Source organism: Pygocentrus nattereri, chromosome 8, assembly GCF_015220715.1.
Source record: "Pygocentrus nattereri isolate fPygNat1 chromosome 8, fPygNat1.pri, whole genome shotgun sequence".
Lineage (NCBI taxonomy): Eukaryota > Metazoa > Chordata > Actinopteri > Characiformes > Serrasalmidae > Pygocentrus > Pygocentrus nattereri.
The window spans coordinates 16,894,000-16,921,693 of NC_051218.1; the positions used below are offsets into that span (position 1 = coordinate 16,894,000).

The 27,694-nt window shown below is 38.8% G+C and overlaps 3 protein-coding genes across 8 annotated transcripts in view; 2 read left to right on the plus strand and 1 right to left on the minus strand.

Annotated features, from left to right (window-relative positions):
• The first annotated feature begins 3,156 nt into the window (after positions 1 to 3,156).
• guf1 (GTP binding elongation factor GUF1) lies at positions 3,157 to 12,742 on the plus strand. 2 transcript variants are annotated; one of them, XM_017704057.2, is made up of 17 exons: positions 3,157 to 3,639; positions 3,965 to 4,073; positions 4,182 to 4,330; positions 5,124 to 5,204; positions 5,821 to 5,898; positions 5,993 to 6,076; positions 6,283 to 6,347; positions 6,443 to 6,646; positions 7,097 to 7,236; positions 7,979 to 8,102; positions 8,217 to 8,349; positions 9,247 to 9,390; positions 10,066 to 10,199; positions 10,312 to 10,413; positions 10,530 to 10,649; positions 10,760 to 10,796; positions 12,305 to 12,742. In XM_017704057.2, the coding sequence occupies exons 1-17, from the start codon at positions 3,439 to 3,441 to the stop codon at positions 12,431 to 12,433; spliced, it is 2,034 nt and encodes a 677-aa protein (XP_017559546.1). In that variant the 5' UTR covers positions 3,157 to 3,438; the 3' UTR covers positions 12,434 to 12,742. The 2 variants fall into 2 exon arrangements, with proteins under 2 accessions (XP_017559546.1, XP_017559545.1); XM_017704056.2 differs by having other exon boundaries at positions 3,160 to 3,639; positions 3,962 to 4,073.
• A 1,086-nt stretch (positions 12,743 to 13,828) lies between these two features.
• Positions 13,829 to 22,276, minus strand: gnpda2 (glucosamine-6-phosphate deaminase 2). Its single transcript, XM_017704058.2, has 7 exons — positions 22,158 to 22,276; positions 19,685 to 19,814; positions 19,275 to 19,376; positions 18,266 to 18,448; positions 16,727 to 16,911; positions 16,231 to 16,405; positions 13,829 to 15,659 (listed from the first exon to the last, which is right to left on the minus strand). Exons 2-7 carry the CDS (start codon positions 19,806 to 19,808, stop codon positions 15,595 to 15,597), a joined length of 834 nt encoding a protein of 277 aa, XP_017559547.1. The 5' UTR covers positions 19,809 to 19,814; positions 22,158 to 22,276; the 3' UTR covers positions 13,829 to 15,594.
• A 452-nt stretch (positions 22,277 to 22,728) lies between these two features.
• Positions 22,729 to 27,694, plus strand: part of frmpd1b (FERM and PDZ domain containing 1b) — a 43,203-nt gene continuing 38,237 nt past the window's right edge. The window contains exons 1-2 of one of the 5 annotated variants that reach the window (XM_037540527.1): positions 22,729 to 22,952; positions 23,504 to 23,657. The gene's annotated coding sequence lies outside the window, so the exon portion shown is untranslated. Of the gene's footprint in view, positions 22,953 to 23,503; positions 23,658 to 23,687; positions 23,889 to 24,857; positions 24,937 to 27,694 lie in introns of those variants that run through there. The other 4 variants (XM_017704060.2, XM_017704062.2, XM_017704059.2 and 1 more) reach the window with 4 other exon arrangements.

Here is a 27,694-nt window from a genome sequence, read left to right on the forward strand (position 1 = left end):
GATGAAGGAAGTAGGCAGGAGTACTGTGAGGCTAGTCGCATAGCAAAAAGAATGGTGGCAAAGGCAAAGGCTCAGGCCTATGATGAGCTGTATGAGAGGCTGGACAGTAAAGAAGGAGTAAATGACTTGTATCGTTTGGCTAAACAGAGAGATAGAGCGGAAAAGGATGTACAGCAGGTTAGACTGATAAAGGATAGAGAGGAAAATGTACTAGTGAGTGAACAGAGAGTGTTGAGTAGATGGAAGGAGTACTTTGAAGAACTAATGAATGAGGAAAACGAGAGAGAGAGGAGGACAACGGGGGGAGAGATAGTGGATCAGGAAGTGCAGAGAATTAGTAAGGTGGAAGTGAGGGCACCTTTAAAAAGGATGAAGAATGGAAAAGCAATTGGTCCAGATGACATACCTGTGGAGGTATGGAGATGTTTAGGAGAGAAGGCAGTGGACGTTTTAACCAGGTTGTTTAACAAAATCCTGGAGAGTGAGAGGATGCCTGATGAGTGGAGAAGCAGTGTACTGGTCCCCATTTTTAAGAACAAGGGTGATGTGGAGAGCTGCAGTAACTACAGAGGTATAAAGTTGATGAGCCACACCATGAGGGTATGGGAAAGAGTTGTTGAAGCAAGGCTAAGGTGAGAGGTCCAGATCAGTGAGCAGCAGTTTGGTTTCATGCCCAGAAAGAGTACCACAGATGCAATTTTTGTGTTGAGAGTGTCGGTAGAGAAGTACAGAGAAGGTCAGAAGGAGCTACATTGTGTCTTTGTGGATCTAGAGAAGGCATATGATAGGGTGCCAAGACAGGAACTGTGGTACTGTATGAGGTCAGGTGTAGCTGAAAAGTATGTTAGGGTGGTGCAGGACATGTATGAGGATAGTGAGACAGTGGTGAGGTGTGCAGTTGGAGTGACAAATGGTTCTTTCTTGCCCCTTCTTGTTTGCAATGGTGATGGACAGGTTGACAGATGAGGTCAGGCAGGAGGCTCCATGGACCATGATTTTTGCAGATGACATTGTAATCTGTGGTGAGAGTAGAGAGCATGTGGAAGACAATCTGGAGAGGTGGAGGTTTGCACTGGAGAGGAGAGGAATGAAGGTCAGTAGAGATAAGACGGAATACATGTGTGTGAATGAGAAGGAGGCAGGTGGAAAGGTGAAGATGCAAGGAGTAGAGGTCGTAAGGGTGGATGATTTCAAATATCTTGGGTCAACCATCCAGAGCAATGGACAGTGTAGAAAAGAGGTGAAGAAGAGGGTGCAGGCAGGATGGAGTGGGTGGAGACGGATGTCAGGGCTGATGTGTGACAGAAGGATAGCAGCAAGAGCGAAAGGGAAGGTTTACAAGACAGTAGTGCGTCCTGCTATGATGTATAGTTTGGAGACTGTGGCTCTGTCTAAAAGACAGGAGGCTGAGCTGGAGGTGGCGGAGATGAAGATGCTGAGATTTTCGTTGGGAGTGACAAGGATGGACAAGATTAGAAATGAGCAGATCAAAGGAACAGTGAAGGTGGAGCAGTTTGGAGATAAAGCCAGAGAGGCCAGGTTGAGATGGTTTGGACATGTGTGGAGGAGGAATAGTGGATATATTGGTCAAAGAATGTTGGAGATGGAGCTGCCGGGTAGAAGGAGAAGAGGTAGACCTCAGAGAAGGTTTATGGATGTAGTGAAGGTGGACATGGAGATGATTGGTGTGAAAGTAGAGGAGGCAGTGGATAGGATAGGCAAGATGGAGGCAGATGATCCGCTGTGGCGACCTGCTTTACAGTTCGGGGCTCTTTTGTCATATTTTTCATTTCATAATGTGCAGAATATTATCAGTGGTGATACACAGTTTCATCTTTGCATTTTAGAGTTTTAACTAGCATTTGTGGATGCAGGAATGAACTGTTTTCACAGACAGTGATTTTCAGAAATGTTTCGGAGCACATGCAGTGATTTCCCCCACAGAATTATGTCTGTTTTTAATGCAGTGTCGCCTGAGGGCCCAAAGATTATGGCCAGCAAATACTGGTCCTAAATTTTAATTCCATTTAAACAGGTTGTTTTGTGACTTTTATCTTTTTTTTCCTTCTTGAAACTGGAATACAGTCATCCAGTGTTTCCCCGTCGAAAGAATTCACATGCTACATGGCTTGGGCGAAATGCATATGTAACTGGAATGCTAACGTTTTCTAGTGTTTCTAGTTTGTGTGTGTGTGTGTGTGTGTGTGTGTGTGTGTGTGTGTGTGTGTGTGTGTGTGTGTGTGTGTGTGTGTGGGTGTGGGTGTGTGAGATACATCAGTGTATGGCCGAGGAGAGCTGGTTCCTTAAAAATCAAATGTTTTCTATGAATAAAAATATTATTGTTTAAAATTATTTTATTGAAATATGGCTGCTTTGCAGCTACTGCACTTTCAGTTTATTTCAGGTTTGCCTCTAGTGGCATGTTTCAAAACTGTAGCCACATTTTCTGCTTTATGTTAAACGTGTCATATTAAAATATACGCTTGCAAATTAAAGATATTTAGTAAATACTATAAGGAAGTATACTATTTCTATATCATCCTTCTAGAGTATTTCTATAGTGGTATACATATACTTCTATAACATCTATAAAATTCTTGCTCATGTAATATTTATTTACCATTTATCAATACGTTTGTCTTTGTTTTTCTTTTTCGTTTTTTTACCTTTTTTTTTTTTTACATAAGCTGAAGACACCAGCTGACCTTTACATTGTGTGGACTTTTCATAATGAACAGAAAAGTAATGTAATAGTTTGGTTTTGTATTAACAGCAATATTTGTATGGACTTTTAGATTTTGGACAGTTTTTTTTTATGATTAATTGACCAATAGAAATGCTCCAAAATTGCTTGGAATAAAATCTTTTCACATTAACTTACATAAAAAAAAGGAACGTTTCCCCTTCTCCTGACATTGTGGAGACATTTTTAAGAAGTGTGGAAATGAGATCATTTGGTATTTGTGCAGCTGCAGTACTTGCGCTTCTTACTGAACGATGGTTTTCAGTGAATACAGAAACCCTACTGAGAGCAGCGCAAAATCAACGAATTAAAATAAATATTTAAATAATTCAACCCAACTAATAAATGCAGCACAGCTCTACTGGCCTACCGCTCTTTCCTACTGTGTCGCAGCAGAGCATCAAGGGTCATTTCACTCTCCGTTACAGTAGGGGGCGCTCATGTGTATGTTTCTGAAGGTTTTAAAAGACAAATTGACGAGGTGACTTTTCATCTAGACATGGCGGCTCCCTGTAACACACGAGTAAAGCCATGATCAAGCTGTGAATGTCTGTATATGAAAGTCTGTGAAGGAGTGGAGATGGCTTATTTTATTTCTCTATTCTGAACACGAACGTTGCGTTGCCGACCCGAACGGGGGAGCTTAACAGATCTAGATTTACCTTCTTTAGCTCAGCCTAGTTCAGCCGCTTGCTATGCAGCTGTTACTGAGAGCGGTGGTCAGTGTCCTGTCGCTCGCTGGCCGCTCCCCTCGTGTTAAGATCTGTAGAATAAAGCGGAGAAGTCGGGGCTCCACTCAGCCCTTCACTCTGATCAGACACAGATGGATGAAGACAGGCTGTCTGTCCACTCTGTCCACTCACTGTGCGAGACAGTACAGCTCATCAGCTCAGAAGGTAAATAATCAGTAAATGATGTATGATGCCTAATTAATAAGTCTGTCTATTGAATAAGTTGCCTGAGCAGTAAGTTAGACCTCCCTGCAGGACAAAAAACAGTACAGATCAACATGAATTCAGTGCTGGCCTAAGCCGGTCTGGTCCTGGTTTAGCTGATGTTATTGTTGTTTCTTTATAACAGGGTGTAAGATAGAAAAAAAACAAGGCCATAAAATAATATTTAATAAGATGGACTTAAATAATGGAAAAAATAACACTGTTAAAACCAATGAAACGTATTGAATATGTAGCAAAATCATCTTGATTTTCTTTCTTTCAGCAGCATATTGATATGTCAGAGTTTCCTGTGGACAGAATAAGAAATTTCAGCATCATCGCTCATATTGACCATGGAAAAAGCACCCTAGCTGACCGACTGTTGGAGTTGACAGGTGTTTTATGTCTCCAATAAGTCTCTTTCTTAGTCACTGTAAAATCCTAGTCTGTAGGTCTGTGTGGTTAACTTTGCCTTATGATCCTTTGCCCTTCATTTTATGCAGGTGCCATTGCAAAGACTGAGTGTAATAAGCAGGTGTTGGATAAGCTCCAGGTGGAGAGAGAGAGGGGAATCACTGTAAAGGCCCAGACTGCCTCTCTGTTCTATCAGCATGAAGGGCAGACTTACCTACTCAACCTTATTGACACACCGGTCAGCAGAGGGGGAGGGGAATCACTGTTCACGCTAATCATATAGTTGAAGGGAAATTTGCATAGGTTTTTAACAATTCTGCATAATTAAATCAGTAAGATGTAAACAAAGTCATTCAAATATATAAAGAGCCCGACACAAACCAGCTCTCTGATGTGAAATGGTTAAGAGCATGTGATCAAGAGAAACTTGCAGAGTTAAAATTGTTCAAATTGTTGTGGCAGTAGGAACCAGGCGCCTGCAGCATTTATTTCCTCTAAAGTTAGCTCATAAAAAGATATCAGATGTAATGGCTGCTAATATAGTACTTGATGTCCTGATTGCATTGTTTTGTTTTTTTCTCTTCTCAGATTTACCACCATCATATTTACAAATAAACACTCAGAAGACACGTGTAGGTTCACTGGTTGTTGTGGATAGTACACAATGGCTATATTTGCATTGTAGACCTCACAACCCTGGGTTCCTAATAACACCATTGTGAGGCAAATATGTGTTTAGCAAGAAGAGTAGATTTCATATCACACAACTCTGAATGACTTTATTGACATCTCAGTGATTGATTGATCCAGTTATGAAAAATCAGTGTAATTTCCCTTGAAAATTTGAAATGGTACAGTTTAAGTTAAAATGAATGGAAGACTGTTTTCCCTTATTTTTAAACTGTCAAAATCAGAGCAAATAATATAAAACATATTAGTTTTGTGTATTTGTCAAGTATTTATGCTTTCAAGCTTTGCCTGAGCTTTGCTTAAAGTCTTCACCCCTGAAGTCTTCTTTTTTCTGTGTTTAGGGTCATGTTGACTTCAGCTATGAGGTGTCACGCTCCATATCGGCCTGCCAAGGAGTTCTGCTCATAGTCGATGCAAATCAGGTGGAACTCTTTTTCTACCCGTCAAAGGAATACTTCACTTAAAAATGTGAATGTTGATAATAGTGAATGAAGCCTGCAAGAATAGACATCTTAGGATTAATTGATGCCAAGTTGCTACTAACACATCCTGACTTACTTTCTTCACCATTTTTTTTTTAGCATTTTCAAGTGAAATTTTCATTTTAAGAGAATTAAAAGCACTGGCTTGAAAAGCATTCTTTCAGTGCTAAAAGCCGCTGTGGATTTTTATACATATTTTCTAAAATGAAATGTTATAACACAGTACTTCTTACTATATATATATATAATGTATGTATGTATATATATATTATGTATGTATGTATGTATGTATGTATGTATGTATGTATGGGTAGTAAGAAATATTGTTATAACATTTTTTAGAAAATATGTATAAAAATCCACAGCAGCTTTTAGCACTGAAGTATAAATTATATATATAAAAAAATATAAATATACAAATTTATATATAAATTTATTTATACATATAAATTGCTGATATATAGTCTCAATACAAATGTGAAAAACAAATTACTTTGGGAGTTGTGACTTGTGTTTCATAAATTCAAATGTATGTGTTTCTCTGTAACACTTAAAGGGAATACAAGCACAAACAGTGGCCAACTTCTACTTGGCTTTTGAAGCTCAGCTCACCATCATACCAATTATAAATAAGGTAAGCACATAAATTAAAATTAAAAACATAAAATAATCTATTCTTAAATAGACAGTTCAGGTTATATAAACAAATTCTTTGACTTTGCTGTCAGATTGATTTGAAAAATGCAGATCCTGAGAGAGTGGAGAAGCAAATTGAAAAGATCTTTGATATTCCAAAGGAGGAGTGTATCAGGGTGAGTATGGGTTGAAATGAAAACTGTTGTTTTACTTTATGAAATACATTGCACTTAGTTTATTCACAACACTTCTGTACTGGTACATTGCTAGCATTGGCACTGTAGCATCGGTTGTAATGCCACCACATTGTAAATGATATACTCAACAAACCTGTTTAGTTACCGTTTAGTTATGACTAGTTTTTGGAAATCTTTGTCTTTAGATTTCGGCAAAACTAGGGACAAATGTGGATCAGGTTCTTCAAGAGGTGGTGAAGAGGATACCTTCGTGAGTTTACGGCCAATGATTTTGGAGCCTCTCTTTATGAATGTACTCTGCGTAGTCTCTAATACCTGTTTCTGTTTTTCAAATTGACTGTTTAGTCCTACAGCTAAAGTTGAAGAACCATTTAAAGCTCTGGTCTTTGACTCCACTTTCGACCACTATAGAGGAGTGGTAGCCAATATCGCTGTATTTGGAGGACAGGTCTCTAAGGGAGACAGAATTGTCTCAGCACACATGGGAAAGACATATGAGGTCAATGAACTGGGAATCCTGAGACCAGATGAACACCCCACAGAGAAGCTGTAAGAAGCTCTTCTACATCTACAGCAGTGGTTACCAACCCTGGCCCTGGAGATCTACCTTCCTGCAGAGTGTAGTTCCAACCACAGTCAGCCACAACTGCTCCAGCTAATTAAAGTCTTCAGAAGTCCTGGATCGTCTGGCTCTAAATCAGTCATTTTCAGTCAGGGGGAGGCAGTAGGTTGGAACTAAACTCTGTTGGGAAAGTAGATTTTCAGGAGGAGAGTTTGAGACCCCTAATCTATGGCTTTGTTTTCTATGTTATATTTTTGAGTATAAAAATATTTTAGTCAATTGAACCAGTCTTTCTGTTTGGTTAATATCAGAATATGAGGAGGAAAAGTGGTAGTTCGCAAAATTCAGTTTTGTTTTTGTCAGAAATGATACCTGTACAGTAATTACCATATTCATGTTTGAATCATTCTGGTGCCCTAACACTGGTTTTATCTCAGCTACGCGGGACAGGTGGGCTACGTGATAGCCGGAATGAAGGAGGTGAAAGAGGCTCAGATTGGAGACACCCTGTATCTCCATAAGCAGCCAGTAGAGACGCTGCCGGGCTTCAAACCTGCTAAATCCATGGTGTTTGCAGGTATATTTACTTGAAATACAATAGCTTATGTTGTCTTTTTCTACCTTGTTGAATTACAAACAATTGTGTACAAAAGTTTAGGCACCCTGGTCAAATTACACGTTCTATTGATTTCCTAAGTGAAAATACGTTAACACATCCTCTACAGAGAACACACATCTGCACATTTTAATGCACAAATACTGTTTATTTGCTGAATTCAACATATTGGTGGGAAAATAAACATAAAACGTGGCATGTATGAAAGTTACATTTCGTATTTTATGTTTTATTTATTGAAATGTTATTCTCAGCAGCAAACAGAATTTGTATGTTAAAATTGGCTGGAAAAAGCCTTGTTTAAGTCTGTTTCCTATAGAGGATGTGTTAACCTATTTTCACTTAGAAAATCAAGAAAATATGTCATTTGGCCAGGGGTCTTAAAACCTTAAGTGTGTTAAAATCTTTGCATACAACTGTAGAATTTTCCATGCATTCCCACTGAATTACAGATGCATCATCTGTTCTAAATAACATGAAAATTAGTTTTCTTTCGCTTGAAGAGACCTGCCTTGTCATTGATAATGTGATTTTTGTTATAAATGCAAAAATGCAAACTGTGACAAATTGTAGTGTCTTCTAGTTCCTACACAAAATGACTAAACATCCTCAAAAAAAAACAGCCACATTCAGTGTGTCACGAATGTATTAGTGGACCAAGCCATTGTTCCAAATGAATGGCATTAAATTTGTCATGTTGTAGGGATCTATCCGATGGACCAGTCAGAGTACACGACGCTGCGTAGTGCTGTGGAGAAGCTGACTCTGAATGACTCCAGTGTGACTGTGCAGAGAGACAGCAGTCTGGCCCTGGGGGCTGGGTGGAGGTCAGAGTAAAATAAATGGCCGCACTGCCCTACTGATGTTATAGCAGATCTCTTAGTCTGTGACATGATGATATTCTCACACAGATGCTTTTTTTTTCTTTCTCATTTTCTTAGGTTGGGATTTCTGGGTTTATTGCATATGGAGGTGTTTAACCAGCGTTTGGAGCAGGAGTATAATGCCTCTGTAATAGTCACAGCTCCAACTGTGCCATACAAAGCTGTCATGTCCTCCCCCAAACTAATAAAGGTATGACTTGTACTCTTTTGTACTTTTTTAAACCTCAGAAGCTGAAAGTTAGATTTTCATTTTGATATACTGCTCATGTGTGTGTGTAATTACATATTTAATCCGTAGTCACATTACATTTCTATTACATTCTGTATTGACAGGTTTGGATCTGTGCTTTTTTTTTCTGTTAGTTTTCATGTTAAATGACAAAAAAATGTAAATGTGTATGTAAAGTGTGTTTTTTTTTCTGTCCGCAAAACAATTGAAAGTTTAGATTCTGCATGCCAGCAGAATTTTGCAGCTTGTTTGAAGGAGCTGTATATCAGTAATGTTGGATAATTAATATTATAAAGCACCATGCTTTTGATATCTCCTGAATGGTAATTTTCCTTTAAAGGTTATTCAACTGAAATACATACATAACAGAAGATACAACCTCTTAGATAGTGGTGGGTGACATGGCAATAATGTCATATCACAATATTTAAGACATTTTCATGATACACTGGATCACAATGTTTTGACACTGATTCAAAAATGCACCAGTAATGTCATATTTAGCATCACAGTCCTCAAAAACTATGAGTACAATGATTTTTATTCAACATTTCACACACTGTTCTGCACTAAAACCAATTAAACAGGACTAATTATGCTCTTTGTTTTGTGGAACAGTCATGCTGTGTTTTTTCTATGGACGATGTCTGGGATTTGCTCAGAAAAGCATTGTCACGATGAGGCATTGTATCTTGATAACAATTAAACTGTCATATTGCCAACCTCATAAGGGCAATGTTCTGCGTATAGTATCTACAAACATATGTCAGAGTGTCTAACATAAGAGTAATATTTTGAGGATGGCAGGACATACAGATTCTCTGTTTGAGCCACTGATCATATTACTGTGCTGTACAGGAGTATGGGCAGGAGGTGGTGACCATTGTAAACCCGGCCCAATTCCCAGACAAGTCTCAGGTGGTGGAATACCTGGAGCCAATGGTGATAGGAACTATTATTACCCCTGATGATTTCACCGGAAAGATCATGAGCCTCTGCCTGGTGAAATTTAAAAACTCTTTAAAAATTTTTCTGTTTTATACTCTTTTAGGCCTTAGAAGTTGAAAGTTAGGTTTGTTTGATGCAGTGTTTCAAAAAGAAATGGGGGGGGAAAGACAGATTTCTATTTAAAGTTTTAAAAAGTGCCAATCCAAGTAAAAGTAAGTTTAAAACATGAAAATGTTTTTTGCAAATAGTTACCTTGTTTAGTCCTAGTGCGTTTTAATCTGCTGTGTATCAGGTTAGTTTCTGCCCAGTGAGTTGCACTGTAAATTGTGGAGCTCTGTGCGTAAGCTAGCATGCTGTTTTAGAAAGGTAGTTCAGATGTTTTTTCATGACATTGAATTAAAGAGAATAATGAACTATGGTCAAAATAAATGCAGTTATTTTGAATTGTGCTTTAAAGTTTATGTAAACATACTGTGCTGAAATGTGAGCAAAATAAGACAAAGAACCATGACACTTGATGGGTCACATGGATTCTTTTTTTCATAAGAAAAAAAAAAGAGTGTAGTTTGTCTTCTGTTCAAGTTGTTGTGTTCACATCCATACTCATTCTATTGAGTGATTATCCTCAGACTCTAGTGCCTCTCTTCTAATTGCTTTTCAATTCAGGACTAATTTGCTTTTGACAAAGAGTAGCAAACTTCCAGCTACCATAACACAATTTCTGTTCAGAGCCGCAGAGCCATTCAGAAGAACATGGTGTACATTGATGACCATCGAGTAATGATGAAGTATCTGTTTCCTCTAAATGAGATTGTGGTGGATTTTTATGACCAACTTAAGTCCATGTCCTCAGGATACGCGAGGTAATATTACTGATAAGCTTTGCTACAGTTTTTCAGTAAGCCTTCTGAGAATTGAGCCATCGTTTAAGTCTGATTCAGCATTTTGACACTATAGTGCAGTTTTCTTTTCCAGCTTTGACTATGAGGATGCTGGGTATGAACCAGCTGAACTCATTAAGATTGATTTCCTGCTGAATGGGAAACCAGTGGAAGAGCTCACCACTATTGTTCACAAGTAAGTGCAGCAAGATGTAAATGCATGACTGGTAATCTGAGTAACCAACGTCCAGTTGCACTTGGCAGCACTGTATGTAGTTTCATGAGAGTCCTTTGCTGTGTTGCTGCTTCCAGAGACCGAGCGTATAGCATGGGGAAAGCCATGTGTGAGAGGCTGAGGGACTCTATTCCCAGACAGATGTTTGAAATTGCTGTGCAGGCAGCTATTGGGAGCAAAGTCATCGCCAGAGAAACGTGAGTGTTGTTGCCCATTTCTTAACATGGGCTGTATTTAAATGCTAATTGTCCTAGAGTTTGGTTTGAAATATTTATTTATTTTTATATATTTCTGTGTCGTTCCTCAGGATCAAAGCATACAGAAAGAATGTTCTTGCAAAATGTGTAAGTGTCTTTCTGTTTCTTGTTTATTATACATTTGCTTCCAATTTTATTGATGTGCAATGCTGTGCAAAAGACCACATTTTGTTTGTTTAATTTCCAGTCAAAGTGGGCTTTAAGTATACGTTATTCACTTTTTTGCATCGTAAAAAAGCAAGCAACATATTCAACAGAAAATTACAAAGAAGCCCTCAAAATTTAAAATATCATCTAATTTTTTTAGTATTTCCTGTTTACATTCTTTTTGGGAGATTTTGAGAAGTTGATTATATTTTCACGTAATCAGTAGGGCGGCACGGTGGCGTGGTGGGTAGTGCTGTTGCCTCACAGCGAGGGGGGCCTGGGTTCAATTCCCCGGGCCGGGTGACCGGGGTCCTCTCTGTGTGGAGTTTGCATGTTCTCCCCGTGTCTGCATGGGTTTCCTCCGCAGTCCAAGACATGCAGTCAGGTTGATTGGACGTGCTAAATTGCCCCTAGGTGTGAGTGTGTGAGTGACTGTCTGTGTCTGTCTGTCCTGCGATGGACTGGCGACCTGTCCAGGGTGTCCTGGGATAGGCTCCAGCACCTCCCGCGACCCTGACGGAGAAGCGGCTTGGAAAATGGATGGATGGATGGACAATTCAAGTAATGCCCGTTCCTAAAGTCATTGGCGGTTTAGTCGTTGGTTCATAAAACCTAATTATACATCTTAAATGTCCATTTCCACTTTTTGCCCATTTCCTTTTTTCAGTAATCTTAACAGCTACACATCCTTTCAGAATCATAGTGTTGTCTTCTCATGGTGAAAGGATGGACAGAAAGACCTATGGATTTTTTCGTATCTCAAGCAAAAGTAGAGTTTTATTTTCTCCTCTCTCTTGATGAAAGCTTTAGTGTTTGATAAGCTTTACTGTCGAATATCTGATAGTAAAAGTTTTGGTGGTCTGCCACGTCTTGCATGGAATCTCATTTTCTCTATATTTTAATCATTTTTTTTACTCCAATTTTGAAAACTCCTTTTTTCACTTGTTTTCCTTTGACATTCCTCTTCTCTAGGCAAGGACATATGGGTTATGTTCTATTTAATGTCCTCAGAAACATCTCCTTTAGCCATTTTAGATGCACAAGAGAAAGAAATCTGTGAGGCAGTTAATGTACTGTGTGTTTGGATAGTTGCCTGTGTGAATGTTGGTGTCTCTTTGAAGGGGAACATAACTTCAGAGACTTCTTTGGGAACAGCTTTTGTTGGGAGGACACAGCTGTAACTGGTTTTAAGATTTAAAGTGGCAGTAGAGTGCACAAACGTAGAGTGGACAAATTGAATAAAGATAGGTGTGATAGAGTTGGAGGCTTTAGTTTAATTTTCTTTTAAATGTATTTTTTCAGCTTTTTTCTTGATGCTGAAAAATAAGTAATTTGTATTTGTTTTTCTTGTTTTGGCTGGGAAATAAACAAAAGGGCCATCTCTGACTTTTACACAGTACTGTACTTATTTAACTCTTGTATTGTTATGAATCTACTGTTTCCAACAGTATGGAGGAGATATTACTCGAAAAATGAAACTGTTGAAGAAGCAAGCTGAGGGCAAGAAGAAAATGAGGCGCATCGGAAATGTGGAGGTCCCAAAAGATGCTTTCATTAACGTACTGAAAAAGAAGTAGAAGTTACATTGCAATGAGTTTTAACAACCCTGCTAGTATATTTATCTCAGAGTGATGAAATGAGGACACCTTGAAACATGAATTATGTGTTTGTTTTAAAACACTGCTACTGACTTGTATAATTTAAGAATGGACTGTAATTATGTAACAACTATTTGAGGAGTATTTTAATACATCGGTTGGAATCTTCCGATGTATCTTCACAGCATAGATGATTGCCTTCAGATGACCCCAAAGATAAAAGTCTAAGGGGGTCAGATCGGGAGACCTTGGGGGAAATTCAACTGGCCCACGACGACCAATCCACTTTCCAGGAAACTGTTCATCTAGGAATGCTCAGACCTGACACCCAAAATGTGGTGGTGCACCATCGCGCTGGAAAAACTCAGGGAACGTGTCAGCTTCCAAAGTGGATTGATCATTGAAGGCAATTGTCTATGCTGTGAAGATACGAGATGTACAGCACCTGAAACTACGGATACTGGAAGCCTGTGTTAGCATTTCTTCTGCGGTGTTGCTATCAGTGTGTGAAGAGCGGGAGAAGAGGGTTGCATTGACAATCCAACACAATGGGCAGCACTTTGAACATATTTTATAATCGTCAGAAACTTGTAAATAACTCATGAAAATAAAGTTACGTTAAAACCAGGCACACCATTGTTTTTCTTGTGAAAGTCTCAATAAGTTTGATGTGTCACATGACCCTCTTCCCATTGAAAAAAAACTAAAGTTGGATCCAAAATGGCCATCATGGTCACCACCCATCTTGAAAAGTTCCCTCCCATATACTAATGTGCCATAAACAGGAAGTTAATATCACCAACATTCCCATTTTATTTGGGTGTATCCATATAAATGGCACACCCTGCATTTTAGTGTACAATTACAGTTTATTTTCTGAGTTTTAACATATTGGACAAAACAAGCTATAAAAAGGGCCATATAGATAAAAGAAATAATTCTGAGTACAGTGGTGTAGTTAAGGTCTCTGTAGAGGATGTCAACATATTTTCACTTAGGAAATTAATAGAACAAATAGGCAAAAGTTTGGTGTTCTTTTTGGCAGTGGATGCACTTTGGCGTAATTTAGTTAGACTGACTGCTTAATGGCATTATTTTACTCAGTGTAGTTACACAGTACTTTAGAGTCTGTATTTCAAACTTACCTTTTTAATACACAGAACCCAGTTGGTGTATCACTATAACATTAGTTTAACTTTCTTGGAACGTACCATCATGTTACTTAGACCCTTGCACCATATTCTTTTAAAGTTAATACCTAGAACTTGGAGGACTGTAAAGGAAAGTGTACAGTGATTGTATATAACTCCAGTAGTTGACAGTATGACCACTTAAACAAGCAAATAATTCATTTATATCATTAAGACAAAAACATCTCAACCCAAAAAGTTTATTATCCCTACAACCATGTAAAATAAGATATGAAAGGCAGATTTGGCATAAGTGCAAATCTGGTAGCATTTTCATGTTGAATAAAGAGGTGAATGGAAACATTTTTATAAACAGAAAAAAAAGATGTTAATATTCCTGTTGACATCACTATTCACAGGGGCATTTTCATCAGATTACTCAAAATACTGAAGTATAAAAGAAATACAATCAGATTTTTAGAAGTAACTACAGGTTACAAGCTTTAACATACCAAGCACAGACCTGTTTATACAGAGTACAATTAAAATGTGCCGGTTGCCATGACCTCTTATAAAAGTAAAAGAGCAGAGAACAGAACAGAAATAATATTAATTGATACACAGATCTGGAAAAGTATACAGAACATGCTCATGTTAATGAGGCTCAGTACTATTTAATAAATGGCACTGATGTTTTAAGTGTTTATTTTCCAAAACAGAAGACCAAGGTCACTCAGCAACTATCATATAACAGATTCTTTCTGATCCCAACAAAGTGTCCAGATAATAAGTGTCAGAAAAAGGACGACAAAGCAGGTAATACTGGTCCCAAATAAACACGCAAGTCACTCAAGTCTCTAGCACTGAACGCCAACTCCTTTTACTGTTGAATTTAAGAGGCAATCCAGAGCAGTGCTTTCCAATTCTATCACTGGAGTGTTTTAGACACTTTCAATAGAGGGAATACCCCATGAATTTCATGGGAACAATGACAGTACAGTCACTTGTAATGAGCTCTCTAACATGAAGTAAAAAGCTCACTGAAATAACTGTTTTTATGGTACATGGTTGAAACAACCACTACTGTACTACAGTTCTGGATGGAGTGAGCTAAATCGCCCTAGTTAAAGAGTTTTTCCATGTTCTTGCATAACCGATTCATCATTTAAAGGCCTTATTAATTTGTTAATGGGTTGAATCAGAGCAATGTAAGAGCAGTAGAAGGCAGGATTTCTCCAGGACTAGGACTTCTGGAAGAACCTGAAGAAATGGAGACCAATCACTGAAGACTAAACGTGAGTAATTACATTCCAGCAAGAAATGTTACAGTAAGCATATGTAAAGGCTCTGAGATCCAGTCCATAACAAAATAATAAAAGGCTGGAGTGTTGTAGGATATATAAATTTCCAGCTTTGAAAGAACAAAAGGAGTCAACCGTGTAAAGTACCTCTTGTAACCCAAGACAGATATGCAAAGTTAGTTTTATGCTGAACTGGATTATTAGGAATAACAAACATCATGACTTTTTTGTTTTACAAGTAACACGTTCCAGTCATGTGAAATAACAGTACAAAATTAAATGGCATGTTAATTGAAAAATGAAATGGGCGTTAGAGTTGACGAGAGTGAAGTCAGTGTTTTCATACAAGAGTTAAACCTTAGTAACAATCAAATGCCAAAACTGATTTCCCTTAAACTGAACTTTCCATAAAACTCAGACCACATTATTGTTTTTCTACCCTGTTGTTTCAAGTTGGCAGAGAAGAAGTGTGCTTTTCTGGAGTGCATTAGGAAACCACTGAAGATCAAGCCTATGGATAGAAGTCAACAGTTCAAATGCAAAGGCGTCTACATAGATCAGTGGGACATGCCATTCTCACTGTTTTTTTTCAGCCACCTTTGTTACATTCGGAGGTTGCTGCGGTCTCTGAAACCATTTTCTTCTACTGTAAACTGGTGCAAATATTTTGTTTCACTCCCTTAAGACATAAAATTGCATGTCCCCATCCTTAATCCTTATAGTTCTTCACGCTGTGCATGGGCTCCACCAGTTGATTGTGAACATGCATTAGCCCTGTAATAAAGAACACATGCCTAAATGAGGGGCAAATCAGTGGCAGCGAGGAATGATTAACATACTCAGGGGATTAGCGATTGTTATTCGAACACTGTGCTTATACTGATCATACTGGTAAATATTCTAAAACATTTTATGCCCCTCTTGAAACCTAACCTGCTGTAAGGAAATAAAAGCATTACGGTACAGGGGTAATGAAGAAGAAATTCAGCTATTCAGCTAAATCTTGTGGAACCAGGAAACAGCAAGAAGCTGTATTAAGGGGGAAAAGCATTAGAACTATTAGGAAATGCAACTAATAAAAAATGCAGCAAATACTGTGGAATCAGGAAGTAGTAAACAAACACTGCATTGTGTTTACTGAGAGAGAAAGTAAAGGGGTTCTTTTACATCATCGACAGCTAAAATGCCGGTTTTAGTCATATGAGCTCATAGGGCACGGACAAACTGCTCTACAAAGCTGTCTTTGAAAAGGCATACAACAACAAACTTTATGTAAAAAGGCTCTTAGGCAAAATTCAGCCCCAGTCTACTCTACATGAGCTAAAATGCAATTGTGCTCACATACCTTTGAAATACTTCACCGTCTTGACCCTGAGCTCGAGTGTTGCATCCTCATCACAGACAAATATGGTGCGAGGATGCTGCTGGAAGGCAGATACTGTCCACATGTGGTTCACCCCCTCCTCTATGGCCTTATACAGGGCAAAGGCTTTGTGTGCACCAGTGATCAGGATCATAACCTGCAAGTGCAACACAGATCACAGAATTCTTTACAATACAGCCATGATGATGTTCTTAGAACCAGACATATAATATGAGGCAGGTAACAGGTTGATTGCAAAAATCAGGTGATATTTGGTTTGCAGAATAAAGATGAACAGCAATTCATGCACTAATGGACGGTTGCTGCATTTGATAGTGTATGTAGTGTATCAGCTGGACAATGACACTAGAAAATGTAGAGCCAGTGTCCAGCATGGTCTGATAGTTTTCCTGCTCAAATACACCTGATTTGACTCATCTGTTAATCATTTAGTTTAGCAGGTGTGAGTGGCTTTTACCTCTCTAGCATCCATAACCGTCCCCACGCCAACAGTAAGAGTCATGGTGGGGACTTTAGACAAGTCATTCCCAAAGAAACGAGCATTGGCTACTATAGTGTCCTTAGCCAGAGTCTTCACTCGCGTCCTCGACACCAAACTGGAACCAGGCTCATTAAAGGCAATGTGGCCGTCTGGCCCAATACCTGCCAAAATAAGAGGAGAGAGTGATGGAAACATATTCCAATTATTACCATGAATTCAAACTGTACATCATGTTAAACTTGAGCAAAACACTGTAGAACAAACAGTGCATATTACTTCGGCTTAGGGTTAATTACACGTTTCTTTAGACCAGAGGTGCTCCCAGACTGCTGGCTGTACTGGGGAACACTAAATTAAGGGGGCACAGCTAAGTCTCTTTGCTTGTCAATCATAGGGCTGAACAATTTGGGGAAAACAACTAATTGTGATTTTTTTCTAACAACTATTGTGACCGCAATTTAAATTATTTTAATTATTTTGTGTAAATTAAAGTTCAGACTTGTTTCTTTTGGCCAAGACAATCTTCGTGCACCTAACTGCCAGTCAGTTGTGGTTGTGTTGTCACCTACACAGCATGTGGTTGTTAGTTGCATCTGATTGGTTCAACACATCTGCAGGCAGTTAAGTTACTTGGTTAAATTTCACGAGTTAAAACTTAAGACAACATTGTTGACAATGTAGGCTCAAATTAAAATTTAGATTTGAAAACACCACCCCATCCAAATATGAAAAAAAGAACTTTCAACTGTTTTCACTTAAACTAAAGTTGTTTAATCAGCCTCAATTAAAAGCTCTCTATGTGCCAAAGTACTGCAGTGGATACTGTGGCAGTCTTAATTGCTTTGACCTCGTGTCTTTGTCTTACTGTGCTACGTTTGCTTTCATTTTTTTAAATTTCAAACACATGCATGTGAATACATTTGAGACAAAAAATTGTGTGGTTTTCTTTTTGCAAAATGAGTCCCTTGTAAAAATTGTATATGATATTATTGGTTTATTGAATGAAACTAGAATACATGAGTTGCTAACTTACATAGTGCCTTTCATTTAGTGTTCTGATATGCATTTTTAAGTAGGCCACGTGGTTATTCCCTAGCATTACTCTGGCTGCTCAATGGCTGGCTGGCTGGCTTGCTAATAAACATAGCTATAAAAGCATTTCTACATCTATGCTGTGAGAGCGACCTACCTACCTAACTCCATATTGAGAATGGCTGTTGTAAAGCCTGACTATTGAAAGAGTTCAAAGTAAAACACAGGCACAGGGCAGAAATGTTTGTGAGTAGTGAATTTGTAAGGTCATAACGTTTTTGTTGTGTAGTTTCACCCAGTAATTGAGGTTCAGACTGTAAACTTTACAGCTTAGGTATTTTTTCCCCAGTGATTATAGTGCAGCACAACAAAATTTTACTGGGGCATGTGCTGATTTAAACTACACATGCACCTTACTCATCTGTGTATTAGTGCCATGTTCTTTTAAAAGCTCATGCTGAAAGCCAAAAATCCTCATCACACCTCCTACAAACAGCTCAATGCCCCCGGCTGCTGTTATCTTCTGTTCAAAGGCATCACACTCCGCCTGCAAGTCAGTCGCATTGCCGTCCAAGATGTGGGTGTTCTGAGGCTCTATATCGATGTGCTTGAAGAAGTTGTTCCACATGTATGAATGGTAACTCTCCGGATGATCTCTTGGCAGACCTAGAGAGATACATACATTTATTAGGAAAACAGCAATAAAAAAATGTATATAAATGTTTCATGCTTCAAGCCTTCCCTTGCTCCATTCATTTCATGGTGAGGAGTAATGTAAATAAAGCTAAAACTATAGCTTTACATAGATAGTGAGGAGGGATCCATATAAAGCTATGCTACAGCAGTACACTGTGAGAGGCCTACCATTTAACAAAATCTTCAACAGATACTGTATTTATCATTAAAACAGTATAATCAAAGTGCCTTCAATTGATCTTGAAATGCAGAAACATGCTATGTAACTACAGTCAGTAGTGTTATAACCGACCAATCCAGTTCCAAATGTGCATTTAGTAGTAGGTTTTGTTCATAACAATGAGAATATTTATTAAAATAAAAATATATTGACAATTTATTATTGAACACAGATTATGTCTGTGTTTAAATATAGAACTTCAGAAATACTTATAAAGTAAACTACCAAACTTCTATTTAATATTTTCCCCTTTTTGGTATATTTAAAAAAAGTAACCATGACTTATGGGTACAACAGTACATGTGATGCTAACTGTAGTTACCATTAAACTAAGAATCAAGAAACAACTTCATCAAGAGATCCAGCTGTGCTGCTGATAAACTGAAATTAGTCATGTGATTTAGTACTGTTCTCCAAAAAACCCCATCAGTGCACCTCTAGTCAGTCAAATTTATGCCATGTAGACTTGCTGACATGCAGTGGCAGCTGTCATTCTGAAATACCAGACTATTACATCAGCTGTGTGTTTAGCGCTCTCTCACAGAATAACAATCTGTGCTAGTAGGACTGACTTACCAACATACTCATCCATGTTAAAGGTCTTCACATATTTAAAGGACAGATCTCCACTCTTGTGATACTCAATCAGCTTCCTGTAGCAGCCCAGTGGAGTGCTTCCTGAAACATTAAATTGAAAACAACACTCAAAGACCAGTAAAACGTTGAACATTTCATGATCCAACACTCTCAAATAGTGATTTTTACTGATGGCATGAAGCCCTGAAATAAAAGCACTGTGAAGCAATCTCCTCAGAATATGTGGACAAGGCTGCTTGAGAAGTGGACAGAACAGATGCAGTTCATGCACATTACAGAGTGAATTATACGCAGACCTCTCTCTGTCCCATAAGGAAAATAAATCCACATATACATTGCCAAGAATGAAGAGAGAAAAACCTTTCTTCCATCATGCATTTTTTCCTTACCAGTTGGCAGGCCTAGAGTGAAGTATCTGTCTGCGCTGGGCCTGAACTGGATAATTCGGTTGCGGATGTATTTGGCAGCCCACTCGCTGGCCAGGTCATAGTCATCGAGAATTACAAGTCTCATTATTGCCTTTAAAAATAAAATTTTTTTTTAAAAGAGTTAAGATAAGCACAATCAATAATGCGTCAATGCCCAATGAGCAGTCAGTATGAACCATGAACTTTGTTAACCAGAATGAAAGTAGATAATTGTGACTCAAAGCAAAGAATGAATAAATACACTGCAGTACTTGATTGCTAAAACATATTAGATATAATTGGGTGTCTCACGGGAGAAGCCTTATCTTGCTAATTTGTTAACATTTTCATGTTGCTATCACTCATTTTTTTTTCCAGAAGAGATTTCACAGAGACTGTGCAAAACATGACAGTATTTAATGAAAACTGACAGAAATTACTCTCAGAATTATGAACAGAGCACAGAGCTGAGCTGTGTGAACCATAATTGATTTTTTGCAAAATTATGATCAACAGCTAATCACAATTGTCTTTAAACGTTCCTTACATTGACAAATGAAGAAATAACTTTGGCAGAACTTGTCAGAACAATGTCAGTAGCAATAAATTAGTCAGACACTAAGAAATGGTGGAAATGTGTTACTGAGGAATATGTTATCCTGATCATCTGGAGGTGTTGGTTTTGTTTCAGTCCTAAAGTTGAAGACATTTTGGATTAATCCAAGAGGAAGACCAAAATCAAAGCTCAATGTTAAAACTATAAACAGACAGAGTTATCTTGGCTCCAAGCTAGGTAGAACTTTATCTGGAGTACTCTACCTGCTAAAATCATTTTAAATTATATCCAATGACATCACAGAAAAAAATGTCACGATCTGTTAGCTACCCAGTTACCTTTCTTTACTTAGCCACTGACAGCTAGCTTGATAACGCAGTCAGATTAAACAGGACTGTACAGTACTCGCATTTGTGATTAAAACATTGTGTAAAGATAAATATTAATGCACTCATACATGTATAATTTTATGTATTGTTTCATTTCACTTTAAATTGGATTACATTCATACTGTATTGTCAATTCTCAAACAAGCATACCTGCACTAAACATCTAAATAAAAGAAAGAAACAAAGAAAGAAAGAAAGAAAGAAAGAAATGTACTGGTATGCTTCTATTTTTTCCTTTGCGCATCTGAACCTTTTTGGTATGTTAGGCGCGTGCTACATGTGCTACCACATAGTCTGAAAGTACTGAAAGTTTAACGAATGCAGCAAGAATTATCTAAGGGAGGCAGGAAAACATCTCAAAACTTCACAAATAGTCGACCGTTAAAACAGTTTTTATTCATTTATACAGTAATACATTGCTGTAAAAGACCAATCATGTACCTAAAAAGGGTGGAAACAGTATTGTCTAGGTGATGGAGGATGTGTAATAGGCAAGTGTGGCATTGCATAAAGATAACTTACAGACAGACAGACTTGCCTATTGAAATTAGAAGAAAGAAAAAAAAAAGAAAATCAGACAATGGATGTTACAGAGGTGTTCCAGGTTCTGTCATGGACAAGCCACAATTCATAACATCGTTTACAAATGCTGCCTGGATGTACTGTAATTGGAAAAGTCTTGAATGTCATCCAGTATGTATGTCAGCTCCTTTTGTTTGGGTCCCTCTCCCTCTCCTTGTCTCCAGTCTCCCTCTCCTTGTCTCCACACATGGTCTCAAGAGAGTATGCCATTGTCATATTTGTGGGCATATACTGCGTTATTGCAAATTGTAAATTATGCCACAAGTGTACTGTGAGTACCTCAAACACTGAACAACATGCATTCCATGCTGGTCTAAACTGATCTGTGCTGGTTTAGTACAGGATTTGCTGGTCACCCAGCATAACCATGCAAGCATTCCACACCCAACATGCAGATCTATGTTGGGTTTTCTAGCAGGTAATTCAGTGAAAGTAGGTTCCGATTAGGCAGTGTAAAATTTAGAAAACAAACCATTGTTTCGCAATACTAAGTCAAAATCACGAGAACATTAAATATAACTTCGATATATGAAAGTCAAAAGTTAGAAATACTGCTTCTGGGAAAACAGAAGGAGGAGAAACGGACACTTTCTACTCTACACGGCGATAATACACTTCCATTTGGATCAGAGCCTCCTCAACAGTGAAAACAAGTTATGCGAGTTAGATGTTCAGATAAAAACTTTATCTGTAATACGACAGGCGAACTGAACCAACACATCTATAGCCTCTAAGATAATATGTGCACAGAGTGCTGACGGACTGAGCAGCCGAAGTTTCTCCTCCTGAAGTTTAGCTTTGCAGCAGAGCCGGGCTTAACTAACGGTAGGAAAGCTCAGCGCCTGACTGTGCACGCCGTAGAATATCAGGAGATTCAGCACAGACACTCGCTAAAGCGGCGGTGGGTGTAAAAGACCACTTTACTCACCGTGAAAAACTACAGTAGCCTCGTCCGCGAGCGACTGAATGGAGCCCTGGGTTTTTTTGTAAACAGTGATCATATGATAGCTTTCCGGTCATATGTTCTGACGTCACGAACCTCGAGCTGTCATTGTATGGTGGCCGAAAACGTTCAAAGAGTCTGAGCCCAAATCTGCAGTACGCGTTGGCTGAAAGATGTAGGTTAATTATGATCAGTGATTGTAAAATTGATATTTGCGACATCAGACATTAAATACTGACATCCCAACAGCTGTAAATGTGAACACGTTTATTATACTAAATAGTTTAATCCAAACAGTGAAGTGCAGAAGCTGGTGGAAATAGGCGGGGTTTTGGGGGCTGTTGTTCTGTATTGCTTTTCTCATTTTATTTTAGTAAAAACGATGTGGTCTCTTTCACGACATTTTACTTGTCTTTCTCAGCGCATGCTACCCAGGCTGACCTTGCAACGCGAACCCTGGGGCGAGCGAGCGAGAGAGAGAGAGAGAGAGAGAGAGAGAGAGAGAGAGAGAGAGAGAGAGAGAGAGAGAGAGAAGGCAGGCAGGCAGGCAGGCAGGCAGGAGGGGAGGGGGTGGGGTGGCCGAGCCAGACCTCGCAGGATTAAGTCCTTCTGCTGACAGCATCCAGCCCAAACCCGCCCTTCCACACACTCGCACGCTGTGCTCCATCCCTGTCCCACGCTCGGATTCAGCCCAAATCTGACACCTCGCGCCGCCTGGACACCTCCGATCCACTCACACACCCCCCCAGAGCCGGTGGTGGTCCCACCTACAGCCACGAGGTGAGTGCAGGTCTCCCTTCTGTGAATGTGTACTGCTTGCTTAACGCTACCTTTTATGTAAATAGCACCCAGGCCCATGCATGGCGATGCACCTTACACACACAGCGAGGGCTTTTGCTGTGGCTGTGATTCAGCCGCTTGCTTTAGCCCACAGGCTACAACTGCAGGAGTTGCACACATGCGTGTCCTCTTTTAACGGAAGCGCAAAAGAAAGATCCCAATCGGATTAAGATTACTGAAGAAAATTAAATAGCAAAAGACTGACCTTTTTGTCTTCTTTTAGAGCACAATTAAAAAACGACTTGAGTTTTTCTAGAGGAGCATCTAAAGCAGAGTGCTCTGTCTGAATGTAACGTTATTTATTTATCTAAATAAATGGGTCAGACGATACAGAAAATAACCCCCCCCCCCCCCAAAAAAAAAAAATTGCACATAACTGAAGTTACATCTTCTGTGAATTAATTAAACGATCTCAAACCACTGACAGATTTACCCAGTCGATCGTTTGCCTCAATGGGAAATGATGGGCTTGCTCATTGTTTGGCTGGTAGATGCTGCTCATGTGGAGAAGCCCCCTCACGCCGGTGGAAAACTACACTGGGGCTTTTGTGTGAGGGAGGGCGAACATGCGCCGAGACGAAACGGCACCGTGTACTCGGACCAGAAGAAAGAAATAGCGCTGAAGTGGCGATTCCTCTAAACCAAGTGAGAATGTCTGCTAGACGAGGAGCCAAAACAAAGCGCCTTAGAGAAAGTGCTGCTGTTCTGCTCTGAGGTGTGGCTCAGCAGACCCAGTAGACCCTCACTCACTTTCTCAGTGGGGCTTGAGCTGCATGCTTAATGAACGGGCTGCTGTGTTCTGGACTCGAGCACAGCCAGGCTGTAGCAGCGGGCGCAGTAAAGCCAGTCAAGGTGTGGTGGTGCACACGAGTTCAGGTTCGATATGATCTTGATTCTCTTGTCAATATTCGATTTTAGTTATTTGTTTGATAATTTATGAGTTATAAATGCTTGATTCTGAGCTTATATTATATACGGAACAGATTGGCTTCATAAACCTTTTCACTGGATGGCTCCCAAAACAGCTTACTTTTATAAAGTTAAGCCTTCAAGTCTAGTTAGAAGTCAGATGAGACCCTCGAAGGAGACAGATTCATGTATTAATTGGTGATGCAGTATAGTTTCCACATGACAACCTGATATATGGCAATAAATGGATTCCAAATATATGACAAATAATATCATTTATATATTTCCTGTATGTACAACTTATATTAGTCACATATGTGATGTATATGACCTATGGCAATTTATTTGAAACTGGCCATTTTTAAATATGAGGTATATATTTCAGTCATATATCAGTATATATAGACATTACGTGTATGTTTAACATGTGATACAAAGTATTATTCATATATGAATGGCATGTATTCAAGTTTTCTTTATTGCATGTATGTTGTTGGTGTATTTCATTTAGATTTTTTTGCTTTGAAAAGGTCTTTCAGTGTTTATATCTGACATATTATCCATGCAACAGACAGACATACAATAAATATGTAATCCATATATTATACATACGTGTTTACCTACCTATCAGACACACTCACACACACACACATGCATGGCCATATATCATATTTCTTTATGAGCTTTGACACACTGTGTTTTGAACATTGACCATTCCAAACATTAGATATGTATTTCTTCATATTTATGCATTCATAGCAATAATAAAGCATAAAATGCATTTTGTTGTGACACAATTTGTCTAAGGCATGAAAATGACTTCTGACTTGGTTCAATAGCACCTTTAGAGGGCAGCAGTGAGTAATGTTTGTTTATTTGAGCTCAAGCTGTGTTGTCGTCAGTTGGCAGCTACTAAGTAGGGCTGTTTGATTCCAGAATTTTTGGAGAGCTAACATCGTCTAAATTAACCTTGCTGACTTCACATGATTCTCCTCAGTCAGCACAGCTGCTTCAGGTGAGTGGATGTTCTGGACCTGGCAGTGTTGTTTATTTGTAAGTCTATTTTTCACATTTTTTATTTATTTATTTTTGTCTAAAGTAAAATACAGACTGTTGTGTGAATTGCGGGAGGCTGTGTTTTTCATGCAGACCGTCTAGACAAAGACAGGCTACTTTTCAGGTGCATAAACATTAAGACAAGAACATAAGTGCAGATGTACTAGTGGGATGACCGACAATGTATACACACAATAAAGACAAAAAAACAATGAATGGACAATACAATAAATAGAGAATGAACTGGTGCATAGACCGTGTGTATGTATGTGCAGCATTCTCAAATGTGTTTTTGGTATAATTGGAGAAATCGGAACTGGCCAGGCTACCAGTAGACTCAAGGTATTTATTTTGCAGGATTTGTCGCATTCTCTTAAGAAATATACAATTTAACTAATCTTAATCATTTATATGGCAATTAATCATCTGCTAAGAAGTCATGATCGTGACGAGCAGACAGTGTGATCAACTAAGAGAAGAAAGCCATTTGTTACTTTGATACAAATGCAAATAACTGTCAGTGGCTCAACCCTGTTAGGGAGAGAGGTGTGTGTAATTTGTGTGTGTGTGTGTGTGTGTGTGGAGGGGGGTGTGTTACTGTACTTTTGTATGTAGAAGTGCTGTATAACCATTAATGTGCAATGCTGCTGTGTGTATGTGTGTTGCTTCAGGGTCTGTGTCATGACTCACTGATGAATGAGGAACATGTGATGAATCTGGCTCTTGCTCTCAATGTGAGGAAACATCCAGGCAGTTACTTGCATATCAGGAAATACTGGCAGCCCTGCTGTCCCATAGTCTCTGTCTCTCTGTCTCTCTCTCTCTCTCTCTCTCTCTCTCTCTCTCATATGCACACTCACACACACGTGTAGACATATGGGATCAGACATTTGAAACTGTGTGGAGAATTGATTGGTCATTTCCACACACTGTCCAACTGCAGCTGCTTCCTCAGACACAAGCAAGCCCACCTTTCTAAATAATATTCTGACTTTCAGAACAAGAACTGATGGCAAATACTGACCCCAGTGTATCATGCTGTCTCCTTAATCAGCTCATTAATTACTCCATCAACCAATTACTCTTAATTGAATTGCTAATTGGAGTGACTGTCTGTGAAAGTGTGTACATTATGAATAGACGGAAAGGTCATGGAAGTCTGTCCAGCTGTCTTTATAAAAACACGCACTCTCGCAAATGCCTCACTGCATCTTCAAAGCCTCTCCACTTGCCCATTTATCAGACAAAAGGCATAAACAGAGAACATGCACATGTGCACTATTAATCACCAAATGGTGCTGAGATTAAAAGCGTGCGGGGGCCTAAAAGTCCTTGGTCACCGTTGCTGTTGGAATTGAATTGAAAGGCATGCAGGAGGCTCTGTCTTTATTATGCTAATGGAATGCTTTGACAGACGGGCCCGTATAAGAGCGGAGAGATTTAATTAATGTAACGGAGGAAATGCAGAATCATTAGCCACACCAACTAAAAAACCACTGCATGGCAGAATATGAAACAAAGAAGAGAAATTCTGGGGGGCTGTTAACAGAATTTGTGTTAGATGTTGCATTTTTAAGCAGTTTGACCTAGTTATGGTTCAGCTGTATGAACAGCATGTAATTTTGATCTGCAGCACTTTCTTTCTTGGTTCCAGTGTCAGTGCTGCCAGAGTCAGTTTAACCTTATCAAACCACAAGCCTAGAAAGCAACATGACTCCTTCTTTTTGGATATTTGGGATGCTTAATTTGAAGAAAACTACTTGTTCTTGGTCTCCCATTAGGTTGTGACATAACAGCTACATATCAACAGAGAGTTTGACATATCTATTACCACATTAGGGTTTTCTCTCGCACACACAAGGACATATGTTTTCTTTACATCTTTGTAAAGGCTTCTTTATTTGCTTTTTTTTTTTTTTAATTTTCAAAAGGGCGTGATTTGTTATTCTTCAGCATAGTCACTTTTTGTTGTTTGGCCTTTTTCTAAACTCATTACTCGATTCATCTTCAATAATCAGTAGATTTGCCATCAATTAGGGCTGTGACAGCTAATTGTCGATCATATGATTAAGGAAATACAGATATTGAAGACTGCACTACAGGGTTGTGAATGATCCCAAAAAAATAAAAACACGAAAACACTGCACACATAAAAAGTTTCCTGTATCATATGTAAAATCTAGTGCAGAGGGCAGGGCAGAAACTCGATGAGACACAGAACTCTTAGTCGATACTAAAACTGTAGTCAAAAGTGAAAACCAGTGTATAAGTGTTTTGTTTTTTTTTAGCTCATTCTGTTTTAGTTCAGCAAATAGAATGAGCAGCATTGGCTGGTATGAACTGCATTTTGAAACTTCATCTAAACTGCTCAGCTAAGCGACATGGTTATCAGGACTGCTTGTACGCTAATGCGCACAGACCAGCTTGGGTACTTTTCTTTTTCTTTCTCCACGTTTTAGCCTCCATTCAGCACAAACACAGACCTTTAATTCAGTATTTTTTTTATTCTGATTTCAGAATTTGAATGTGGTCCAGTAAAAATGTTTCTGTTTGTGCACAGTGATTGCCGTCTTGTGTGTGATCAGCTGCTTTAGGTCTCTGTATCCGACACAGCTGACTGGACTGTTAATGTGTAATCTGTATTATCAAATTTCATTACCTGATGATATTAACTGCATGGAAGCAGGTTAATATATTTTTGCTGTATCACTGGATGA

Coding starts and splice junctions, on each gene's coding strand:
- gnpda2 (XM_017704058.2), bottom strand. CDS start 19,808: ATGAGACTTGTAATTCTCGATGACTATGACCTGGCCAGCGAGTGGGCT. Junction 16,912..18,265: donor CATTGAGCTGTTTGTAGGAG/GTGTGATGAGGA, acceptor TTATTTTGGCAG/GTATTGGGCCAGACGGCCAC. Junction 15,660..16,230: donor GACGGTGAAGTATTTCAAAG/GTATGTGAGCAC, acceptor TCTTTATTACAG/GGCTAATGCATGTTCACAAT.
- guf1 (XM_017704056.2), top strand. CDS start 3,439: ATGCAGCTGTTACTGAGAGCGGTGGTCAGTGTCCTGTCGCTCGCTGGC. Junction 3,640..3,961: donor ACAGCTCATCAGCTCAGAAG/GTAAATAATCAG, acceptor TCTTTCTTTCAG/CAGCATATTGATATGTCAGA. Junction 4,074..4,181: donor CCGACTGTTGGAGTTGACAG/GTGTTTTATGTC, acceptor CATTTTATGCAG/GTGCCATTGCAAAGACTGAG.